The sequence below is a fragment of the Lygodium microphyllum genome, chromosome 5, assembly GCF_053477565.2.
Source record: "Lygodium microphyllum isolate KBCC chromosome 5, Lygodium_microphyllum_v1.1.10, whole genome shotgun sequence".
NCBI lineage: Eukaryota > Viridiplantae > Streptophyta > Polypodiopsida > Schizaeales > Lygodiaceae > Lygodium > Lygodium microphyllum.
In genome coordinates, this window is record NC_141139.1 from 106,328,184 (window position 1) to 106,350,392 (window position 22,209).

A 22,209-nucleotide genomic window follows, 5' to 3' on the forward strand; every position below is an offset into this window, starting at 1 on the left:
TAGACACTTGACAGCCTTTTGATCATTATGCAATTCTATATTTGGGGTGCCTAGTGATTGTACACTTACAGTGGTTTGCTAACTCTCGTATGCTTTACACATTTGACTTTAGTTTGACTTTAGTTTGTCTTCAATCTTGTATGTATGCTTGACATTGTCATGTACATGGATGTCTTTAGTGCACGTGTGCACATGCATGCACACACCACACGCGCGCGCATGCACGCACACACACTCTCCAGACTTTCAACAAAGATGGGGAGTGGATTTGTGTGGCACCTACACATTGCTTTGCAAAATGCCCAATATTTTCACATTCATAACAAGCATTGGGAATCTTGATAGAAACAGTAGTACAAATCTGCAATTCTAATCCCAAGCTTGTACTATTGATTAGATAGTACTGAGTTGAAAGGTAAGCACTGCTTCAAAGTTACCTCAACCTAACAGTAAAAAACATTTGTTTGGACCAAAACAAGGCGGCCATGGTATAGTAACATGTAACCAATCTCCTCAAAACACCATTGCACATTAAATGATAAGGAATTTTCTTGTATGTATATCTGCATATTGAAACGTTAGCCATAAAGACAAAAGCAGCAAAGCCATTTTACTAACTGCATCCCAACACCAATCTTCAAGGTAATGGCACTTCCCACAAAATATGCACATAGATCTTATTGTTGATTCCGGTGCATCATGGAACAGTTGTGGACAACTTAACTTTGTTGAGATGCCCTTGCTTTCAATCAGTTCCTTACATTTACAGAGTAAGGGCATCTCCAATGTTGAGTCCAGATAAGTGAGAGAACCTACATGAAATTAAGGGGCCAACAGCCTACAGGCCAGTATACACACAATGCAGTGACTCTCACACTCAGCTCATGCACACCCTCAGCAGAAAATAGAAAAGACAATACTAACGATTCCTGATATCAGTTGGATTCCTTGTATAAATATTTCCTCCTATGACTAATCCAACTATCAACTGCAGCTGCAAAACTACTGGTGCTGTCTAACTCAGTTATCAATTGGAAAAGCCAGCCAGTGTGTCCAAGCCCATGAAACTCTGTCATGGGGAATTCTCCATGTGTGTTCCCCAATATAGGCCAACTCTTGAAACTAGGTGGGTTGAAAGGGTTGGGTGAAAATGAAGCCGACTGCCACCACTTGACAAACCTCAATTGTCATTAATAGAAACTGATTGGGATACTATCTACAGAACCAGTTTGTGACATTTCTATAAGGGTCTTCAAAGCTTCTCTGTGCCTAATGAAGTTGCTTTAAGCTTCTGTATATGGAAGAGAGCCTCAACGACTCCACTGAAGAGGCTGACATAAAAGCGTTCCTACTACTCTTCCCCTTTGGCAATGACAATCGAGTTATAAAGAGAGTAAAGGCATCATCAAGGACCTCAAAAAAATGAAAAGTCTGGCCTGCAAATATCAAAAAAGCATTTAAAAGATCTAGCTATATGAAGTCATGTTTCCACATCAACCTATCTGACAAGTTTTGTCCTTTGAGCATCCTTTGTATCGTTGACTAGCATAGGGCACCTGGCAGCAGCATGCTTACATCTATTTGCAATTGTCAAATACAAAGCATGATGAGGCCCAGGCTTGTAGCGTCTCACATTTGCCAGCGGATCTTCAGACAAATAGTGCCTTGCAGGAACCACATGTGCCCACCAAAAATCATTTAATGCAGTGAGCATCAGCTCCCACAATACTTCATCCCTCATTATTCTGTAAACAGAACTTCCATTCATGGTCCAAACATAGAAGTCTAGCCAGTTGCGATCATATATCTCCATGAGACCTTGAGCTTGAGGAATGTAATAATGTGGAACGTAAGGCCACGGAACAGCTTCCTCAGGATTCCCTTTGTTGAAAGGACACTTGACTTCCAATATGCCTCCATGCTCGAGCAAAAGAGGTTGTCGCATGTTGCCTTCCACCAGGCCATCTGGAGAGCAACCCATCCAGTCTGGAAAGGCACCTGTCCGAGGATAAGATCGAAAGATCTCATGTTTCACTTTGTTTTCTGTGAGCTGTATATACCGCTGTATGGCAACAGGTTCTTTTGAAGTCCCCCAATCAGTAGCTGAATTGCCCTGGAAAGGTTCCTTTAATCCAATCTTCTCCTGCCAGAGCTGCACTCGCCGTCCCTCCCAGAAACCTATGGCAAAGGCAAAGACACTTGCAGTAAGCCTCTCTTTCCTCATCCTACCCCACTCTCGTACCTGCTGCTCCATTTCAGACTGACTAGAAACTCCTGCTTGCAGAGCTGAATGTGACTCTGGTTGAAGGAGAGACTCGGTCCCTGCTGCTTCATGAGGAGCTACTGATGAGTCCCTGGAGGATAAACCATCATGTGAAGAAGATTGAGCCTGCGCTTCAGCAGATTGAGCATGCGCTTGAGGGGGAGGCTTGGTCGTAACCCCCGAGGTTGTTGACAAGCCCTGGCCGGTCAAGCTATCTTCGGATAAGCTGATATTGCATAGAACAGGAACAATCATGAGACCTAGACCTGGTCTTCTGTGACCGCACAGACTACTGGCAACTGAAGTCCGGTACACCTGCTGTGACTTTCTGAGAAAAAGCTTGGTGGATCCTGATCTCATCTGAGAGACCTTTTCTCCCTGACAAAGCTCACAGACAGCAGGCCAGCATGTAAAGCAATTTATGCCCAGCACAGCGGCTTGCAAGCTCTGGTTTCGAAGGCAGACAGCGATGTTTGCTACGGAGCCCTGTCTCACTCCTCTTATGTTGTCTCACAAGCAAATCCGTTGCCAACGCATTTAGGCCTCAAGGCTCAAACGCTGTAATGTGGTTCACCATTCTATGTCACAAGCGGTTCCATATAGAGCCGCTCTCTCTCTCTCTCTCTCATGCAAAACCCTGGAACAGCCATTCGCGTTCTCCCGACAATTTGTAAAATGAAGATACCAAGTTCAATCTACTGCAATTTCCCCTCAAAATTCGAAGAAAATTTCGTAAAGTCTTTTATTTTTTTCAACGTTTAAGTTGGCAGATATATGTCTGCATGTGACTCACCTCTTCCTCCCATCTCTAAAAACCCCACCCCTCTGGTTCCCACCATCTGTAAGGGCTTTGTAGCTATACCATGGCATTGCTACCTGAAACACCTCTATAGAGAGTAGTAGTGACTATGAGCCCTACTTGATTTCCACTCTACATGTGATTCATTGTACCCAATGGTGAACCCTCACATGTGCGACATCACAAGGGTGTAGTCATGGGATATGTCTATGTTGTACCATTTCTTTCATTGAATAATACAAGAGTATACATTGTTCTCACATATCATGTTACAAGAGTATACCTTGTTCTTTCATTGAATAATACAAGAGTATACCTTGTTCTCACATATCATGTTACCTTTCTATGTTGTGTCGAGTAAATGATTAAGTATAGGTGCATTACACTTGGTATCAAAGCAACCCTTGCTCGAAGTTAAGGAGTACTCACAAAAGCAAGAGAGAATATCATTGCCCCGAGATCATGTCATGATGGCCCACGTCATGATGCCTGATGTCGTGTCGCCCCACATCGAGTTGCCCCCCAGCATGACAACCCCTAACACGACAACCTTGACAAAAGTCACCATTTGAAGACATAAAGCGGTTTTCCTACAACACAATCACCATCTAAAGGTGAAACGTGGCTTCCCCACAGTGACAACAGCAAGGTTGAGGCATGGGCCCCCACCACAACATGGAGGACAACAGAGAGAATGCACCCATCCCAATGGTTAAAGAGAGGAAGAAGAGCCAAGGTCGAGAATGGAGAGAAGCTCAAGAAGAACTAGATTAGAGAAGCAGTTGGAGGGTTAGCCTCAATTTGGAAGGATCTGCAAATGAAGGAAGAAGAGGAGGAAAAGAGAAGAAAGTTTGAAGAGTAGCAAGGGTACACGGAGTGGCTGATACAACAACAAGAGAAAGAAAAGAGACGCAAACTACAAGAGAAGGTGGATAGATTAGTAGATAGGTTGGCTAGGGAGGAAACATTTAGGAGAGCTCAAGATACAAAGAAGGACAAGGAGAAGGAATTTGAAGTAGGAAACAAGAAGAAATAAAAGAGGCAAAGCAACAAGGATGAAGAGGAGAGTGAAAGTTCAGAAGGATGACTATGGCAAGTTCAAGATGCCTCAACCCCACCAAGTACAAGGGAGAGAGAGACAAACTAAAATTGAAAAAATGGATTGCAAAGGTAGATAGATATTTAAAGTATGCTAGAATCACTGAAGACAGGAAGGGAGAAGTGGCAACCATCTATCTAGAGGAGGACATTGCTAGTTGGTATCTACTAGAGCAAGAGGAAAGACGTGTTATCTTCTCATGGAAAGAACTATAAGAGGAACTCAAAGATTACTTCATCCCAAAGATGGAAAAATTCAAAGTTTGAGATGAGTGGAGAAATTTCAAGCGAGCACAAGGAAAGATGAAGACGTATGTTAGCAAGTATAGACAATTGATGCTACAACTACCAAACATGGACATAGATACAAAGTTACATGTATTCCTATTCGACATGCAAGAGTGGGCCAGGAGAGATGTAGAAAGATAAGAACCAACTAGTTTGGCAGAGGCCATGAAGATGGCTGAAAGATTAGTAGACTTAGAAGGAAGGAGAACAACCCAAGGGAGTCAAGCCAGATTCAACACCAACCTCACCGCCAACTCTTGGACCTCAAGACCTAACCCCCTAAGAGGGTCCATCTCGAAGATTTGGAGTCAAATCTCAGTAGTAGCCGTAGCCAATTCGCAGTCAGCTATTGTACCAAGGGAAGAATTTAGAAGGTAGGGAAACAACCACTACAAACCAACTCCTAGCACATCTTACGAGTTTGTAAGATCAAACACATCATGGTGGAGACCCCAAGTCTCAATCATAGGGGTTAGATATTTCAAGTGCAGAAAATCGCACTACCAAAATAGATACCCTATGGAAGACACAACTTCAACAAGTGGATCTAGGGTAACGGTCACAAATGCTTATGGAGGAGAGAAGGCACAACCCCCGTGCATTCAAGAGATCCCCAGTGAAAGTGAAGAGAGCCTAGATTACCCAAGAGTAGGGATAGATAGTGCATGTCCCCAATGCATGGCGGCTTGGATAGCAGCACTACAACACTTATACCTTAAGGGAAGAGTTAGTGAAGTGGATCAAGCAAACATGGTAGATACTAGAGCCACTCACAATTTTATCACACTAGCTTGTGCAACAAAACATGGGCTAAATTTGTCCAAGGCCTCAAAAGGATTAATAGTGACTTTTGCATAAGGAGAAGCAAAGAAAGTAAAGCAAGTATTTGTAGTACAAGTGGAAGATGGGAAATAAAATGCCAAGCTCAATTTTCTCGTAATACCCATGGATGACTTTGAAGTCATTTTGGGTCTGGAGTTCCATAACAAGTATGTGATCTCAATGTTTGGCAAAGGAGTTAATAAGATGCTACTGGATATACAAGTAGAGGGCTTAAGAGTACCATGTGAAAGGATGCAACTCCCAAGTAGGACTCCAATCAAAGTGCAAATGAAGGAGAGCAAGCCAAGAGTCTCTTATCAAGCTAAGAGCTCTAGTTCAAGTAACCCCATAGCAAGTCACAAATACTAGGCCTCTCGCATCATGATGTGCAGTGTCAAATAAGTGGAGAAATTAGTGAAACATGGAGATATGGTGTACTTATGCATGATAAGACATGTGGAGCATGAGGTCACCAAGGATTCTAAATTACAAGTTGGCAACAAAGAAGTGGAAGCAATACTTAAGGAGTATGCAAATGTGATGCCACAAAGCTATCCAAAGGCTCACCCCCCAAAAGAGAGGTAGACCACAAGATTGAGTTAATTCCAAGGGCAATCCCACTACCTATAGGCCCATACCACATGAACCACACCAAACTAATGGATTTGAAGAAGTAATTTCATGAATTGAAAGAGTAAGGCTTTATCTGACCAAGCAAGTCCCCATTTGGTTCCCCTAAGTTGTTCATCAAGAAGGACGAGGGGCTCAGATTGTGCATAGATTATAGGGCTCTTAACAAGATCACCATTAAGAACAAATATCCCATGCCCTTAGTTGAGGATTTATTAGATAGACTCCATGGTGCAAAATAATTCAATTGCATAGATCTTAGGCCAAGTTACCACCAAATCCATATAGCTGAAGAAAATATTTCCAAAATAGTTGTTTGTACTTACTAAATATGAAAGCTTCGAGTGGCTAGTCTTAGGGTTTGGATTGAGTAGTGAGTCGGGCACTGTTTGTGGCTTAATGGATGGAGTATTCTTGCTAGAGATTGATGTATTTATCATTTTCTACATAGATGATCTCCTAGTCTATAGCAAAACCTTAGAGGAACACGGGTAGCATTTAAGATTAGCCTTTGAGAAGTTGAGACAATACAAGCTGCATGCAAAACCCAAAAAATGTGAGTTCATAGTGAAGGAGTTAAAATTCTTTACTGTTAGAGACGTTTGAGAATTCCTAGGATTCACTATATTTTGTAGAAGATTTATTAAGGATTACAGTATGCTAATAGCCCCACTAGCCCACCTAACCAAAGTGAAAGGTGAGAGGGATCGAAGTTTGCACTCGAGAGCTATGGCGGAAAAGCAAGAGCAAGAAAGAGAGAGACAAGAAATGGGAACTCCAACAGTCACAATGTGTGACCAGGCCTTCCTTTATTCAAACTATCACTAAAAGAATAAAGAATAAAGTGACGATGACGAGCGTCCGCCACCTGCAGTGTGCAGTGGCGATGACTGTCAGTGTAATAATACACGGGCGGCTAGCCGGAGACACCTTTACCCCCAACAACCTCCCACTTAAAGGAGAATTTGCCTTAGTGAGGAGTGAAAAGAAAAAGAAAAAAAAAGACAGTACAACATGTACACATGTACAATAGGATGAGGAAAGACGTCATCTCATCCCACGCCCATCAACCTCCTGAGGAAGGTAAAGTGCTCTGTAGAGAGGCTTTTTGTGAGCATATCTGCATGATTCTAGTCAGTCGAGATCTTGACAAGATCAACAGACTTGTCCTCAATGACCCCACGTATGAAGTGATACCTCACCTCAATGTGTTTCATCTTCGCATGGAAGACCGGATTCTTGGCTAACTGAATAGCACTCATAGAATCCGAATGCAGTGTAGGGATAGCATCAATACCAAGGTCAGCAACCAAACGACCCAACCAAATGACCTCCTTGCAAGCCTCAGTGGCTGCAACATACTCGGCCTCTGTAGTAGAAAGGGTTGTGCATTTCTGCACCCTGGACATCCAAGAAACAGCACCTCCAGCATAGGTGAATACATAGCCGGAAGTGGACTTCCTATTATCTGCATGTCCTGCATAATCAGAGTCAGTGTACCCCAGGACTCCTGTATCCTGGATGCCATAGCATATGCACATATCTGCAGTGCCCTTCAGGTACCTCATGATACCCTTCACGGCATCCCAATGCTTCTTGCCAGGTGTAGCCATATAGTGTGCTACAACACCAACTGCAAAGGCAATATCTAGACGAGTGGCGATCATGGCATACATAAGACTGTCCACTGTGGATGCATAGGGAATCTTGGCCATCTCGGCCCTCTGCTCATTTGTGTGCGGACAATCAGCCTGTGATACCTTCACATAAGAAGGCAATGGACAGCCAATAGGCTTTACATCCTGCATGTGGAAGCACTCAAGGACTTTATGAATGTACTCCCTCTGTGACAAGTAGAGGAGTCCCTGATGCCTGTCGCGTCTAATACGCATACCAAATATGTGAGCAGTTTGTCCCAGATCTTTCATCTCAAAGCTCTTCTCTTGAGCTGAGCCTTAAGAGCATCTAGCTCATCATGAGCTTTCCCTGCTACTAGCATATCATCCACATAGAGTACCAAAATCAATAAAGAACCATTACATGCTTTCTTCGTGTAAAGACACAGATCCATAGCACTCCTGCTGTAGCCCTGTGACTGTATAAAGGCATCAAACTTATGATACCACTCCCTAGGTGCCTGCTTCAAGCCATAAAGACTTTTCTTCAATTTGCACACTAGGTACTCCCTGCCAGGTTTTGCAAAGCCCTTAGGCTACTCCATATAAATCTCATCATGCAAGTCCCCATGTAAGAAAGCCATCTTGACATCCATCTGGTATAAATCCAAGTCAAGCTGAGCAACCAAAGCCACGACTAAGCGCAGGGTGGTCATCTTAACCACAGGAGAAAAGACCTCATCAAAGTCCACAACATGCTCCTGCTTAAAACCCTTTGCTACCAATCTAGCCTTGTATGCTGGCTTGGGGTATCCAGAGGTACTTTTCAGCTTATACACCTACTTGCATGGCAAAGCTTTCTTGCTCGTAGGCAAGGAAACCAAATCCCAAGTGTCATTCTTATGCACAAGGAGTCTATCTCAGATTGCATAGCCCTTTCCCGGGAGTGACTGTCACCCTTGCGCATAGCCTCATCATAAGTGAAAGGCTCTCATACATCTGTAACCAAGACATGCACCGAGGGCTGAAATCTATCAGGTGGACATCTGTCTCTAGTAGACCATCTCATGGTAGGCTCCTGCATGCCCAGCTGCCTGTCCAACACCCTGACCATGAGCATTTGCTGCAGCTATAGGCTGTCCAACTGGTTGTGTAGGAGCTCTCGGCTCCTCCTGAAATATGACCTTGCAGATCTCAACAACTCTCTCAGGGTGCCGATGCATCTTGTCTTCATGGAAGACTACATCATGACTGCAGATGACTTTCCGCACCTGCGGATCCCAGAGACGGTAACCCATCTCACGTGCATCCCCATAACCAAGGAAAATGCATTTGACACTCTTAGGATCCAGCTTACTTCTCTTGTCCCTCAGCACATGGCAAAATGCCTCACATCCAAAGACACAGAGATGCACATAAGAGGGAGGTTTTCCAGACCATCTGTTTATGACATACACAATTGTACTAACTGCCTCAATCCAAAAGCTTTGTAGTAGGCCTGCATGGCTAAGCATACTGCGTACACGCTCCTGGATGGTTCTATTCATCCTCTCAGCCAAACCATTCTGGGGGGGGGGGGGGGTTGTAGGGGGCGGTCAACTGATGCTTAATACCCCTCTCATCACATAACTGCTCAAAAGCACGTGAGACATACTCACCCCCATTATCTGTCCTTAGGCATTTTAGCCTATACCCAGACTGGTTCTCAACCAATGCAAGCCATCTCTGAAACACAGCCAAGACATCGGATTTCAGCTTAATGGGATAAGCCCAAACTTTCTGTGAAAAATCATCTATAAAAGTAACAAAATACTTTGCACCACCCATAGACTGACAAGACATGGGCCCACAGACATCCGAATGTACCAATGCCAAGGGCTCACTCATGCGTGGCCTACCAGACTTCTTATGCGTAGACCTAGTCTGCCTGCCATAAAGACAATGCTCACATGAATCAAAACATGCATAATCAAGGGGCGGTAAGTATTGCAAACTAGCAAGCATTTTCATTCCATTTAAAGACATATGGCCCAAATGGGCATGCCAAAGAGATACATATGGGATAGAACCCACAGACAAAACATAATCAAGGGAAGAAGCAGATATAATCAAGGGATAGAGACTGCCAGCCTTGGTATCTCTTGCAATCACAAGTCTGCTACTACGAGTGATATTCCATGCAGAGTCTCCAAAAAATACATGATAACCTGCATCATCAAGCTGTCCAGTTGACAGGAGACTGCGTGTCAAAGTAGGTACATGACATACATCTTGCATAACAAAATTGCTGCCAGAAGGAAACTACAGCCTAACATCACCAATGCCCACAATATCAAGAGAGCTATCATCACCCAAGCACACAGAACCCGAAACAATACGATATGAATGAAACCACGCATTGAGTCTAAGAGCCAACACTGTGCATACATAGAGTGTATATCTGTCATCTGCGAAGCACTAGAAGAAGCTGCAAGGATATAATCATCATCATCAACATCCTCAGGCTGCATAACATTGATCTCTTCAATTTTAACAATGGACTTTGCAGGCATTATACTGCTGCGATCAAAAGACTTATCATGCACTTTGTCTTTCCCCTTATCTTTGCGCCTTTCATTGTGCAGTTCATGGCATTGTGGCCTAATATGGCCCTTTTTCCCACAATGATGATAAGTAACATCTGCATTCCTGCCACGAGATTTGCTACATGACTTCTCACAAGACTTGGACCGAGATTTCTAAGAATCCCGTCCATGGCCACTGCCACTGCCATGCTTTCCATACCCATCATTCTTGCCTCTAACTATCATAGCATGCAACACACGAGAGGCATCCAAATTCTTATAATTAACCTCTTCCTGCAAAAGAGCACTCTCAACATCAGATAAATTCAAGGTAGCAGTAGAGGCACATAATGCAGTGCGGAATACATCCCATGACTCATTAAGAGTACCAAGCAAGAAAAGAGGAGTGACATCCTCTGAAAAAGTGATGTCTTGTGAAGTCAAGTTCTTGAGTATACCATGGAACTGGCTCAAGTGAGCAGACATAGTCACATTCTCCTTCATGCGCAGATCCATAAGCTGCTTCAGCCAATACATCTGACTCGCTGGACTTTTCTTGTCATAGAGATTCTTGATTTTATCCCACAACTGCCATGCACTCTGTTCTTCCTCAAATACATTGTAATGAACCTGTTTTGCGAGAGATAATACAATAGTGGACTTGCATAACTCATCAAGCTCAAGCCATTCCTCATCTGGCATAGTTGCAGGCGGATGCCCGCTCAACCTCAATGGTTTGATTTGCGATTTCTGCACCAACACCTACCAAATCTGGCTCTTCCAATAAGAGTAATTCGTACCATCAAGCTTAATGATGTTGAAAATAGCATGATTAGTGGACGAACTCGCCATAATGCAGGCTGGAAGACTGTAGACAGTTCAAAACTGCTTGTTGTTTTGATGCCAGGAGGCATATTCCACAGTGGATGGTGGATTCCGTGAGGTTTTACGGTGGATTCCGTAAACTTAGATGACCAGGGCTCATACACAAAGAGGATTCTTTGTGCGAGAAGTTGATGGGGACGCCTGTCCTTTTCGGGCGTTTCATTAATTTAGTGTGTACATGGGTGATTCCATAGCTGGTGATTCCACAAAATGCATATTAAATTAATAAACGTTTATGAGTTTAGAGTGCGCACTCGTAATAAATTAAGGTTAGGATTTATTTCTAACCAGTTGATTTATTTATGTAGCTGAAGACTGCTAGGTATTCACTTTTGTCGGTTTAATTGTATTATTTTACTAACGATTGTGAATGCTTCAGTTGATATGTAGAGATAGCAGCAGTGGCGGAGGAAAGCATTGGAGTTTAGCGAATATTCGACCTTTGGACTATATTTCCACGCCTATATTTTGTTATGTCTATAGAGACATTGATTATTGATTATTGATTATTATTTTGTATGCGCCTATGCGCTCGGATATGTTATTTCTATTTGGACACTGAGATTGGGCGTGCCAGACTCTATGGGCACCGTCCATTAGCTTTATTTTCCTATTTTTGTAGAAAGCAAACTCAAAAGCTAAAAGCTTGTCATATTTTTGTAATTGGGCTATTATTGAGCATAAAGATTGGAAATATACATAAAATACATGCTTTGTGAAGCGCTCACACAAGGCATGGGGGAGATTGAACCCAATTTGTCTCTTGCCTCTTGTCGTGCATGCTTTTACATGGTTTTTTGTGCAAAAAGATAGAGTTCATTGTTCTTGGGGACCTTCAGGGATTCACTACGTGAGCTCTCTGCGACCGATCTGCGCACCAGAGCGGAGCAGAGATCAAGAGCTTCCAATCGCTACCAATCTCGGGCGAAGGCGGAGCTCCAGGAACAAACGGGCTCTACAGTCAATTTCGTCGCGAACCGTCGATACAGGCAGACTTCTGGTGATCAAGAACCCCTGTTTCTACTGTCAGATCGCGAAGGACCAGGCTCTGCAGGCGGAGGACCACTCCTACATCCTCACATACAAGTCGTGAAGAAACTGTGAGAAAAACTCTTAATCCTCTTAATCAAAAGCTTAATTATAAAGCTTAAGGGAATTAAAGAAGCTTATTTGCTTCAAAATCCTCATCGTGGTGAAGAAAAGGCCTCCGAAAATTCCGCGCTAGCAAAAACGCCCCCCCCCCCCCCCCACGAAAATTGACGTCGTTGCTGCCCATTAATTCCTCCTTCTATAGCTTAAGCTATTAAGCTTAAGTCACTCAACTCTCATCAAGTCACATAGGGCAGACAAGTCGGCAAACTCCAGGTCCTGCGCTGCCAAAGTCAAGTTCTACTAGTCAACTGGAATCAAGTTCTGCAAGTCGGTCTAAGTTCAGCAAGTCAACAACTCTGCAAGTCTGCTAAGTCTGCAACTCTGCAAGTCAGATTAAATCAGAACTGACTAATGCTTAAAACTCCTAGAAGACTTGTTCCTATGCAAAAACTCTGAACTGGAAAGTTGTTCGCAGCAAGCTGTTCTACCTATTTACAAGTTCATTGAAGTACTTTCAGCAAACGGATACATAAATATTGCAGTTTTTCTGAAAATATACAAAGAAATACCCAAAAATACATAGCCTTGTAACCCCAAATTTGAGCTACGCTCATCCCGCTAACCTGATTTTGAGTGAGAAAGGTTTATTGAGTTTTACAGGATGACTACTCCACATATGGATGATCCTATGGCTGAAGACGACCTACCTGAACCTACCATGGAACAAAAGCTGGATCTAATCATGCTACAATTGGAAGAAGAGCGAAGGGCTAGGCAAGCATTGCAAGCGCAATTGACAAAACTACAAAGAGCATCCACCGACAAAGAAGAACCTCAAGCTGAAGATTTGATTCGACGTACCATTGACGCCACTCTTGAAGCACAAACCATTCGCAAGGAATCCAAGATAAGTAAACGAAGTTTCAAGTTTCGCACTTTCAATGGCATACGAGAAGGAAAGACTGTTTTATCATTCATTAGCCAGTTTGATGACTATTTCCATGAGAAAACTTATCCCGAAAAAGATAAAATCAAGTGTGTTACTAATCATCTGATAGACAGAGCATCACTATGGTGGACTGTAGTCCGCAAGAGCATAGAATGTCCTGCTACTTGGGAAGATTTCAAGAAGAAGTTCATGCAGAATTTCCTTCCACCGCAATTTCATGAGAAGGCTATCAAGCAATGGGATTTACTTCAACAACGAGATCATGAGCCTATTCCATAGTATACAGAGCGATTTTGGAATGCACTCCTACAGTTACGCATGCTTGAAGACGTACCAGAGACGACATATAAGCGGAAGTATATGTCTGGACTTCTTGGACATTACTACGCTGAAGTGAACATGTTCAAGCCTGCTACCCTTGAAGACGCCATCTCCTTAGCTCACGACACTGAAGATAAGTTACGCGGAAGAGATAGACGACCACAGCAATTCCAAGCCAACGGTAATTATGGATCTAAACAATTCAATTCCAATTTTAGAAGGTTTAATCCAGGTCGTTTCTCATCACCATCTTTCCGCAAGAATTGGCCTAAACCACCTGCATTACCATCCAATGTCAATCCAAATCCAAAGCCTATTCCACAAGCAAATCCAAATGTACCCAGACTTCCAGCCATTGCAAATAATGTAACCAAAGCCAAGCCAATAGTATGCTACAAGTGTCACCAGCCAGGGCATCTCGCAGCAAATTGTTATTCAAAGAAGCCACCAGCACATATCAACTACCTTGGAGCCATGGACGAAGACGAGCATGAGGATATGCCGGATTTCACTGAAGATGAGGATGATCCTACTACTACTTCCGACACTTTACCAGGTATGCCTACTCCACATTCATTGTTGACTATGAAATGTATGGTGCATGGAAAGGAAAGAACTATCTTACATGATGACGGTAGTACCCATGACTTTATTTCAGCCAAATTAGTAAAGGAATTAAAATTACATACAGTACCTACGCATTATCGCATAAAAGCTGCATTTTTAGGCACTAGGTACAATGGCACACAAGAAGTACAAGATTTAGAAATTCAAATTGGTTCATACATTGAAAGAAGAAATTTCTTAGTTGTCCCATTACAGTCAAGCGACATTATTTTAGGAATGCCATGGAGACACCAGCATAATCCAAATATAGATTATTCCACGCACACAATGAATATTAATTTTCAAGGAAAATCTATTACATTATATGGTATGCATACATCTCATATTTTTCCACTGCTTTCGCATACTCAAGCAAAACGTGCACTACGCAAGAATACTAAATCATATCTCATTTGGGTGAATGAATTGCACGCAAAGGAAAATCATATGCATCCTAGGTATAAGGAATTTCTTGCATATTTTAAGGACTGTTTTGCAGAAGACCTACCACCAGGTTTACCACCTTCACGTCCAGAAGACCATAAGATTGATTTAATTCCTGGCACACAACCACCTTGCAAAGCACCATATAGGCACAATCAAATAGAGCAAAAAGAAATCTAGAGTCAAGTTGAAGAATTACTAAATAGAGGCTTAATTCGACCTAGTAGTTCCCCATTCGGTGCACCTGTACTCTTAGTCAAAAAAAAGAATAATACCTATCGTATGTGTATTGACTACCGAGCATTAAATAAGATCATTGTAAAGAATAGGTATCCTATACCTAGAGTTGATGACCTTATGGACAAACTGCAAGGATCTTCTATATTTAGTAAAATTGACCTTAAGTCTGGATATCATCAGGTGAGGCTAGATAGAACTGACATATTTAAGACTGCATTCAGAACACAATTTGGCCATTACGAATTCTTAGTCATGCCATTCGAATTAACTAATGCACCTGCTACTTTCAGTAGAATGATGAACCGTATCTTTCTGAAATATCAGTATTGTGTGATTGTTTTCTTTGATGATATTTTGGTGTTTAGTCAAAGTGAAAAAGAGCATTATGAGCATTTATCATTAGTTTTTCAATTACTGAAAGAAAATCAATTGTTTGCAAATCCTGACAAGAGTGAATTCTTTAAGACAGAAATAGAATATTTAGGTCATATTGTATCAAAAGAAGGAATTAAAGTTGATCCTAAGAAAATTGAAGCAATATTGCATTGGCCTATTCCTAAAAATGTACATGAATTACGCTCATTCCTTGGTCTTGCTAGTTTCTATAGGAAGTTTATACGTAATTTCTCATTACTTGCTTTACCATTGACCAAACTTCTTAAGAAAGGAATTGCTTATCAATGGACTGAAAATCAGCAGAAATCCTTTGATTTACTAAAACGTGCATTAACTAATTAATGCCCCTGTTCTATAATTGCCTGACTTTAATAGACCATTCTTTCTAGTTGTGACCGATGCTAGCGGATCAGGAATAGGAGCCGTACTAATGCAAGACAATCATCCAATAGCATATTCTAGTTCTAAGCTGAAACCCTCTGAGCTCAAATATTCCACTTATGACAAAGAACTATTAGCAGTTGTACAAGCATTAAAACAATGGAAGCATTATTTAATGGGTTCAGAATTCATGCTAAAGACTGACCAGCAAAGCATTAGACATCTACTTAGCCAACCGCAAATTTCTGACCGTCATATCAAATGGGCTTCCTTCATTCAAAGTTTTCATCCTATCATTCAATACCAACCTGGAAAAGAAAATGTAGTTGCTGATGCATTGAGTAGAAGACCTGCAATTCATAATATTTCTATCATATCTTTTGATTCTTTGATTGCTATGAAACATACATATCACCAGGATATTACTTTTCATTCTGATTGGCAAAAATTAGTTCAAAATAATCTCATTCCTGTTGATTCATTGTCATATAATGATGGATTTATGTTTTTTGAAAAGAGACTGTGTGTTACTATTCCATTCCGATCTTTTGTTTTGAATGAAATTCATTGTCCCCCATATCAAGGTCATAGAGGTATCATATCTACATTATGCATGTTAACTGAAGATTTTTATTGGCCGCATATGGATGCAGATGTATCTAATTTCGTTTCTGAGTGTTTGATTTGTCAAAGAATAAAGAGACATCATGGTAAACAGTATGGATTACTAATGCCTTTGTCTATTCCATCTAAACCTTGGGAACATATATCTATGGATTTCATTACTGGTTTACCAAACACTAAATCTAACCATGACATGATTTGGACAATTGTAGATAGATTTAGTAAGCAAGCATATTTCATTGCATGTAAGAAAACTTTAACAGCATCACAAGCAGCACAGTTATTTTTGAAAACTGTTTTTACTAACCATGGATTGCCAAAAGTGATTATTTCAGATCGTGATTCTAGATTTTGTAACAATTTTTGGATTACACTGTTTGCAAATCTAGGCACAAAGATTGATTTCTCATCTGCATTTCATCCAGAAACAAATGGACAAACAGAAGCCACAAATAGTACCATTTTAGATCTTTTACGTGCATACACTATCTCTAAACCTCAGACATGGGATACTCATTTGCATTTATTACAATTTGCATATAACAATACACCGCACACATCTACAAAGAAAGCACCTTTTGAAGTTATTTATGGATATAGATTATCTACACCTGTTGCATCTTTGTCTAATAGAATTCAGAGTGCTGATGATATTGCTACTATGCATAACAGTATTTTGGATGAGGTTAAGGATATGATTGCTAAAGTCCAACAATCATATACCAAACAAGCCAACAAGAAAAGACAAGCCATGAATTTCAAAGTTGATGATTATGTTTGGCTTAGAATAGAAAAGCGTAGACTGCAAAGTGTGGATAGACATCCAGTTGTCAAATTAGCTCCTAGATTCTATGGACCATTTAGAATTATTCATAAGATTAATGACAATGCATTCAAGTTAGAATTGCCATCTCATTGGAAAATTCATAATACATTTCATATAAGTTTATTGAGACCATTTAGAGGCCAATTACCTATCCACCCTGTTTATGAAAACCCACCTTTATTAGGAGAAGAGACTGAAATACTTGAACCAGAAGCCATCATAGACACTGACTACATGACCACTAGAACTGGCCGAAGGTATTCTAGATATCTAGTAAAATTCAAGAACCATCCTGTACAGGAAGCACAATGGATGCACGCTAGAGACTTAAATGCTTTCCCCACTCTGTTAGCTCCACATTGAGCTAATAGCAATTGAGGTCAATTGCTATCCCACCCCGGGGGTATGATGCCAGGAGGCATATTCCACGGTGGATGGTGGATTCCGTGCCACGGTGGATTCCGTGAGGTTTTACGGTGGATTCCGTAAACTTAGATGACCGGGGCTCATACACAAAGAGGATTCTTTGTGCGAGAAGTTGATGGGGACGCCTGTCCTTTTCGGGCGTTTCATTAATTTAGTGTGTACATGGGTGATTCCATAGCGGGTGATTCCGCAAAATGCATATTAAATTAATAAACGTTTATGAGTTTAGAGTGCGCACTCGTAATAAATTAAGGTTAGGATTTATTTCTAACCAGTTGATTTATTTATATAGCTGAAGACTGCTAGGTATTCACTTTTGTCGGTTTAATTGTATTATTTTACTAACGATTGTGAATGCTTCAGTTGATGTGTAGAGATAGCAGCAGTGGCGGAGGAAAGCATTGGAGTTTAGCGAATATTCGACCTTTGGACTATATTTCCACGCCTATATTTTGTTATGTCTATAGAGACATCAATTATTGATTATTATTTTGTATGCGCCTATGTGCCCGGATATGTTATTTCTATTTGGACACTGAGATTGGGCGTGCCAGACTCTATGGGCACCGTCCATTAGCTTTATTTTCCTATTTTTGTAGAAAGCAAACTCAAAAGCTAAAAGCTTGTCATATTTTTGTAATTGGGCTATTATTGAGCATAAAGATTGGAAATATACATAAAATACATGCTTTGTGAAGTGCTCACACAAGGCATGGGGGAGATTGAACCCAATTTGTCTCTTGTCTCTTGTCGTGTATGCTTTTACATGGTTTTTTGTGCAAAAAGGTAGAGTTCATTGTTCTTGGGGACCTTCAGGGATTCACTACGTGAGCTATCTGCGACCGATCTGCGCACCATGTTTGCTGTAGAAAATGACCAAAAAATCACCAAAATCGAGAGAAAATTGCAAGAAAAGTGTAACCAAAGCTGTTGCCCACCAAATACTAGTGAAAGTACATCATTTCAAAAAATTTCAGCATGAAAAATCCATGACAGTCTGGAGTTATATACTTGTTGTAATAAAGGCAATTGCTGACCAAATCACTGCACCAAGTCAAGAAATGACAGCTAAGACATGACCAGCCATAAACGGGCATAAATCAGCACCAAACAGTCATCAAGACCCTGAGCAAACACCCAAACATGTCATCAAAGCATCCGTCAGTGAGTAGGCATACCCCCTGGAAAATAGGACAAAGTATACAGAACACTGGCAAGACTTGACACCAGTGGGTGTATGCTCACAAGAGTGCAAAGCCCAAGCTCAGGTCAAAAGCAACTCCAAGATATCAGTGCGCATGAACCATGCAACATTTAAGTGTAAGAGATCCCAAAGTCTCAAGTATCTACAAAATGCTCAAAATAGCATAAACCTCCTGCTCAATGTCGGTCAAGCATACAAGATGCTCCCACTGGCACAAAAAGGCGGATAAACGAGCTCAACAGCTCAAGCAAACCAAGTCAAAGTACCAAAGACATGTAACCAAGACAATGCCTCAATAGCATCCAAGGTCGTAATGGAAAAAGCCAAGTTGTAACGGAAAAATCCAAGTCAATGTCCAACTGCTCAAGGGAATACTCAAATGAATGTCGAGACGAGCTCAAACAACTGCCATCCACATCCAAAGCATAAAGCATTCACCAAGACATCATAACCCGTACTGGGTAGCCTAGGCATAAGCCATGTCATAGATGAAATGCCAGTTGTAAAGAAGTGACAATCAAACCCAAATCGAGCACTAATCTCAGCTCAAAAGCATTCCGGAGCATAAATAAGACATGTGGCATAGTCCAAATACATCATGACATCATACCGAGTAGCCGAGAGCACCCCGTGTGACCAATAGGCATAACCCAACTGTAACATAAATAGCTTCAGCCCTGAAGTTTTTAGCAGCATATAACCTCTGTAAACTGAGAAAATCAATGCTCAATCCAAGCTCAAATACATAGGCAAACCATAGGCATACATTCCCGTAAGTATAGACACCAACCGGGCATAATCGGGCATCAAATGCCAAGACATGTAAGCGTAAAATTGAAGTAACACATGGCTGCCCTATTTTGGACAGATCCAGGTTTGTTCAAAACAACCAATGGCTGAGCTAAATCAGCTCCAAATGCGTCTCACATAAGAGGCACAACATCCACAAGTGATCCGGTATCAATAGACATCAGTAGAAGCATCACATAAGCCATAGGCATACAAATACATGTTGTCTCAGACCTGAAATTTGTTGCAGAATATTTTGTCATCACAATTTGGCAAATTCGACATCACCATCGTGTCCGGAGCGTGCCAAAACCCCAACTTAGACTCTTACCTTGCTTGAATCGGATTCCGAATGCCCGAGATATGACAAAAAGAGTGATTTTTTGGGCCAGATTTTGAAACAGGCGCAAAAAAAACGTGAACTGGCTAGGGGGTCTGCTATCCCACGTGTCAACAATGGGGCACAAATGGGGGCCAAAGAAGGCCTACACCAAGCCTCAGCAAGCTTTGATAGACTGGAAGCAAGATCCAGGTGAAGGAAGCTCCAAGAGGTGTGAGCTATGGTTGCCCACGACATGTAAAAACCTTGTTTACCTAAACCTATGGACTGAGATAAATCTCTAAAATAATGAAGCAATACCTCAATGTCAATGCCCTGATGGTGCCTCAATAGGCCGGGAAGAAGCTCGGGAAGCCAGGGAGTAACGGGAGCTCAAGAGAATGAGCTATGGCTGCCGGGAAGGAGACCCAATGCGAGTGGGGAGTCGATGGGAAGCTGAGAATGCCACGAGCCAAGCTCAAGAGTCGGGAAGCCGTGCTCTAATACTAGTTGAAAGGTGAGAGGGATCGAAGCTTGCACTCGAGAGCTATGGCGGGAGAGCAAGAGTAAGAAAGAGAGAGACAAGAAATGGGAACTCCAATAGTCACAATGTGTGATCAGGCCTTCCTTTATTCAAACTGTCAACTAAAATAATAAAGAATAAAGTGACAGTGGCGGGCGCTTGCCACCTGCAATGTGCAGTGGCAGTGACTGTCAGTGTAGTAATACACGTGCGACTAGGCGAAGGCGCCTTTACCCCCAACACAAAGGTGAAGGAAATTTCACATGGGGGAGTGGGCAACAAGATGCGCTTTGAGTTGATGAAAGAGTATATGAACCAAAACCCGGTGGTCAAAGTGTCATATTTTACTAAGCCCTTCAAAATATCCACAAATACATCAGATTATGGCATCGGGGATTGTTGATGCAAGATGGACACTCTGTAGCTTATGAATCCAAGAAGTTCACAGGCACAAAAATTAGATGGAGTACACATGAGAAGAAGATGCTAGCAGTAATCCATTGCCTTATAAAGCAAAAGCACTATATACAAGACAAACACACAGTTGTGTTCAAAGACATCTCACTCAAATACTTCCCGTCCTAGCCTAAGTTGTCTACCAAACAAGCCAGATGGCTCAACTTCCTAGCAGAATTCAACATGGAAATCAAACACAAGCCAGGGTCCACAAGCAAAATAGGAGATGCACTAAGTCGCAAGGCCAATTTGAAAGCAATGAGTGTGGCCAATAGCAACTTTCTCAAGTTAGTGAAACAAGCTTTAGAAAATGACTAGGAAATACACAAAATCATAGAAGAAGTGTGATCTAAGAGGATGCCACATGGCATGTATACCTTGGAGGGGGGAATTTTGTTTATAGGCAAGATGTTGTACATTCCCAATAATGTGGAGTTAAAGAAAATCATACTACATGAAGTGCATGATGGAAAGCTAGGGGGACACAAGGTTGAAAGCAAGACACTTGAGGCCCTTAGGAAACAATTCTTTTGGCCAAACTTGAAGGAGGAAGTCATAGACTATGTCAAGACACTTGTCCTACGTGCCAACTAGTGAAAGCACCATGCTCTAAGCCAGCTAGCTCACTTCAACAAATTCCAGTGCCAATCGCCCATGGGATGTCATCAACATGGATTTTATTGTCGAGCTCCCAAAAATCCCATGGCTATACCATTATCTTTGTAGTGGTGGACTATTTTTCCAAACAAGCACACTTTATACCCGCCAAGCCACCATTGATGGCCAAGGAGGTAGCCTACCTCTTCTTCACTCATGTCTACAAGTTACATGGGTTAGAATTAGCTATTGTATCACATCAAGATGGTCGCTTCATGAGTGACATGTGGAAGAAACTATTTGAGACTATGCAAACACAGCTTAAATTTTCATTATCCTTTCACCCCAAAACAAATGGGTAAATAGAACGAGTAAACCAAGGCATTGAAGACTATCTCAAAATCTATGCCAAGGTGGACCAAAAAGATTGGGCCTTGTATCTTGATGTGCTCAAGTTCCACTACAAACAGCTCAATCCATTCAGTAATAGATTACACTCCCTTTGAGTTAGCCACAAGGAAAGAAGTCATAACACCCTTGGCATTAGCCTTAGGAGCTACCAAAGCCAAAGATCAGGATACATAAGACTTCTTGAAGAAATGGAGAGAGAGAAGTGCAGTAGTCAAACAGAGTTTGGAAAAGAGCAAAATCACCATGATCAAGTAGGCCAACAAGAAATGGAAGGCAGCACTATTCACTAAAGGCGACATGGTTCTTGTCAGCTCCAAGCATATGTCCCTATCAAAGAATATGAGTCCTAAGTTCATCCATCGATACTATGGACCCTACCCCATCACCAAGTCCTAAATGAGGTAATCTACAAGTTAGACCAACCAAAAAGCATCTACATCCACAATGCATTCCATGCCCGCCTTTTGGGCAGGTTCTACCTTGACACCCAATGGGGTGGCATGTTCCATTGCCTTATTCCAATGGCCCCTTCGAAGTAGAAGAAATCCTTTGGTGCTGAGAGCACAAAGGTTACCTTGGGTATCTCGCCAAGTGGAAAGGGCACCCTCTCAAAGAAGCCAATTGGATTTCAGAACCAAAG

General features: G+C 41.8%; 1 protein-coding gene across 1 annotated transcript; it reads right to left on the minus strand.

The window, feature by feature from the left end:
• Positions 1-314: 314 nt before the first annotated feature.
• Positions 315-2,949, minus strand: LOC148036251 (uncharacterized). Its single transcript, XM_087678266.1, has one exon. It carries the CDS (start codon positions 2,621-2,623, stop codon positions 1,499-1,501), a length of 1,125 nt encoding a protein of 374 aa, XP_087534392.1. The 5' UTR covers positions 2,624-2,949; the 3' UTR covers positions 315-1,498.
• Positions 2,950-22,209: the final 19,260 nt, after the last annotated feature.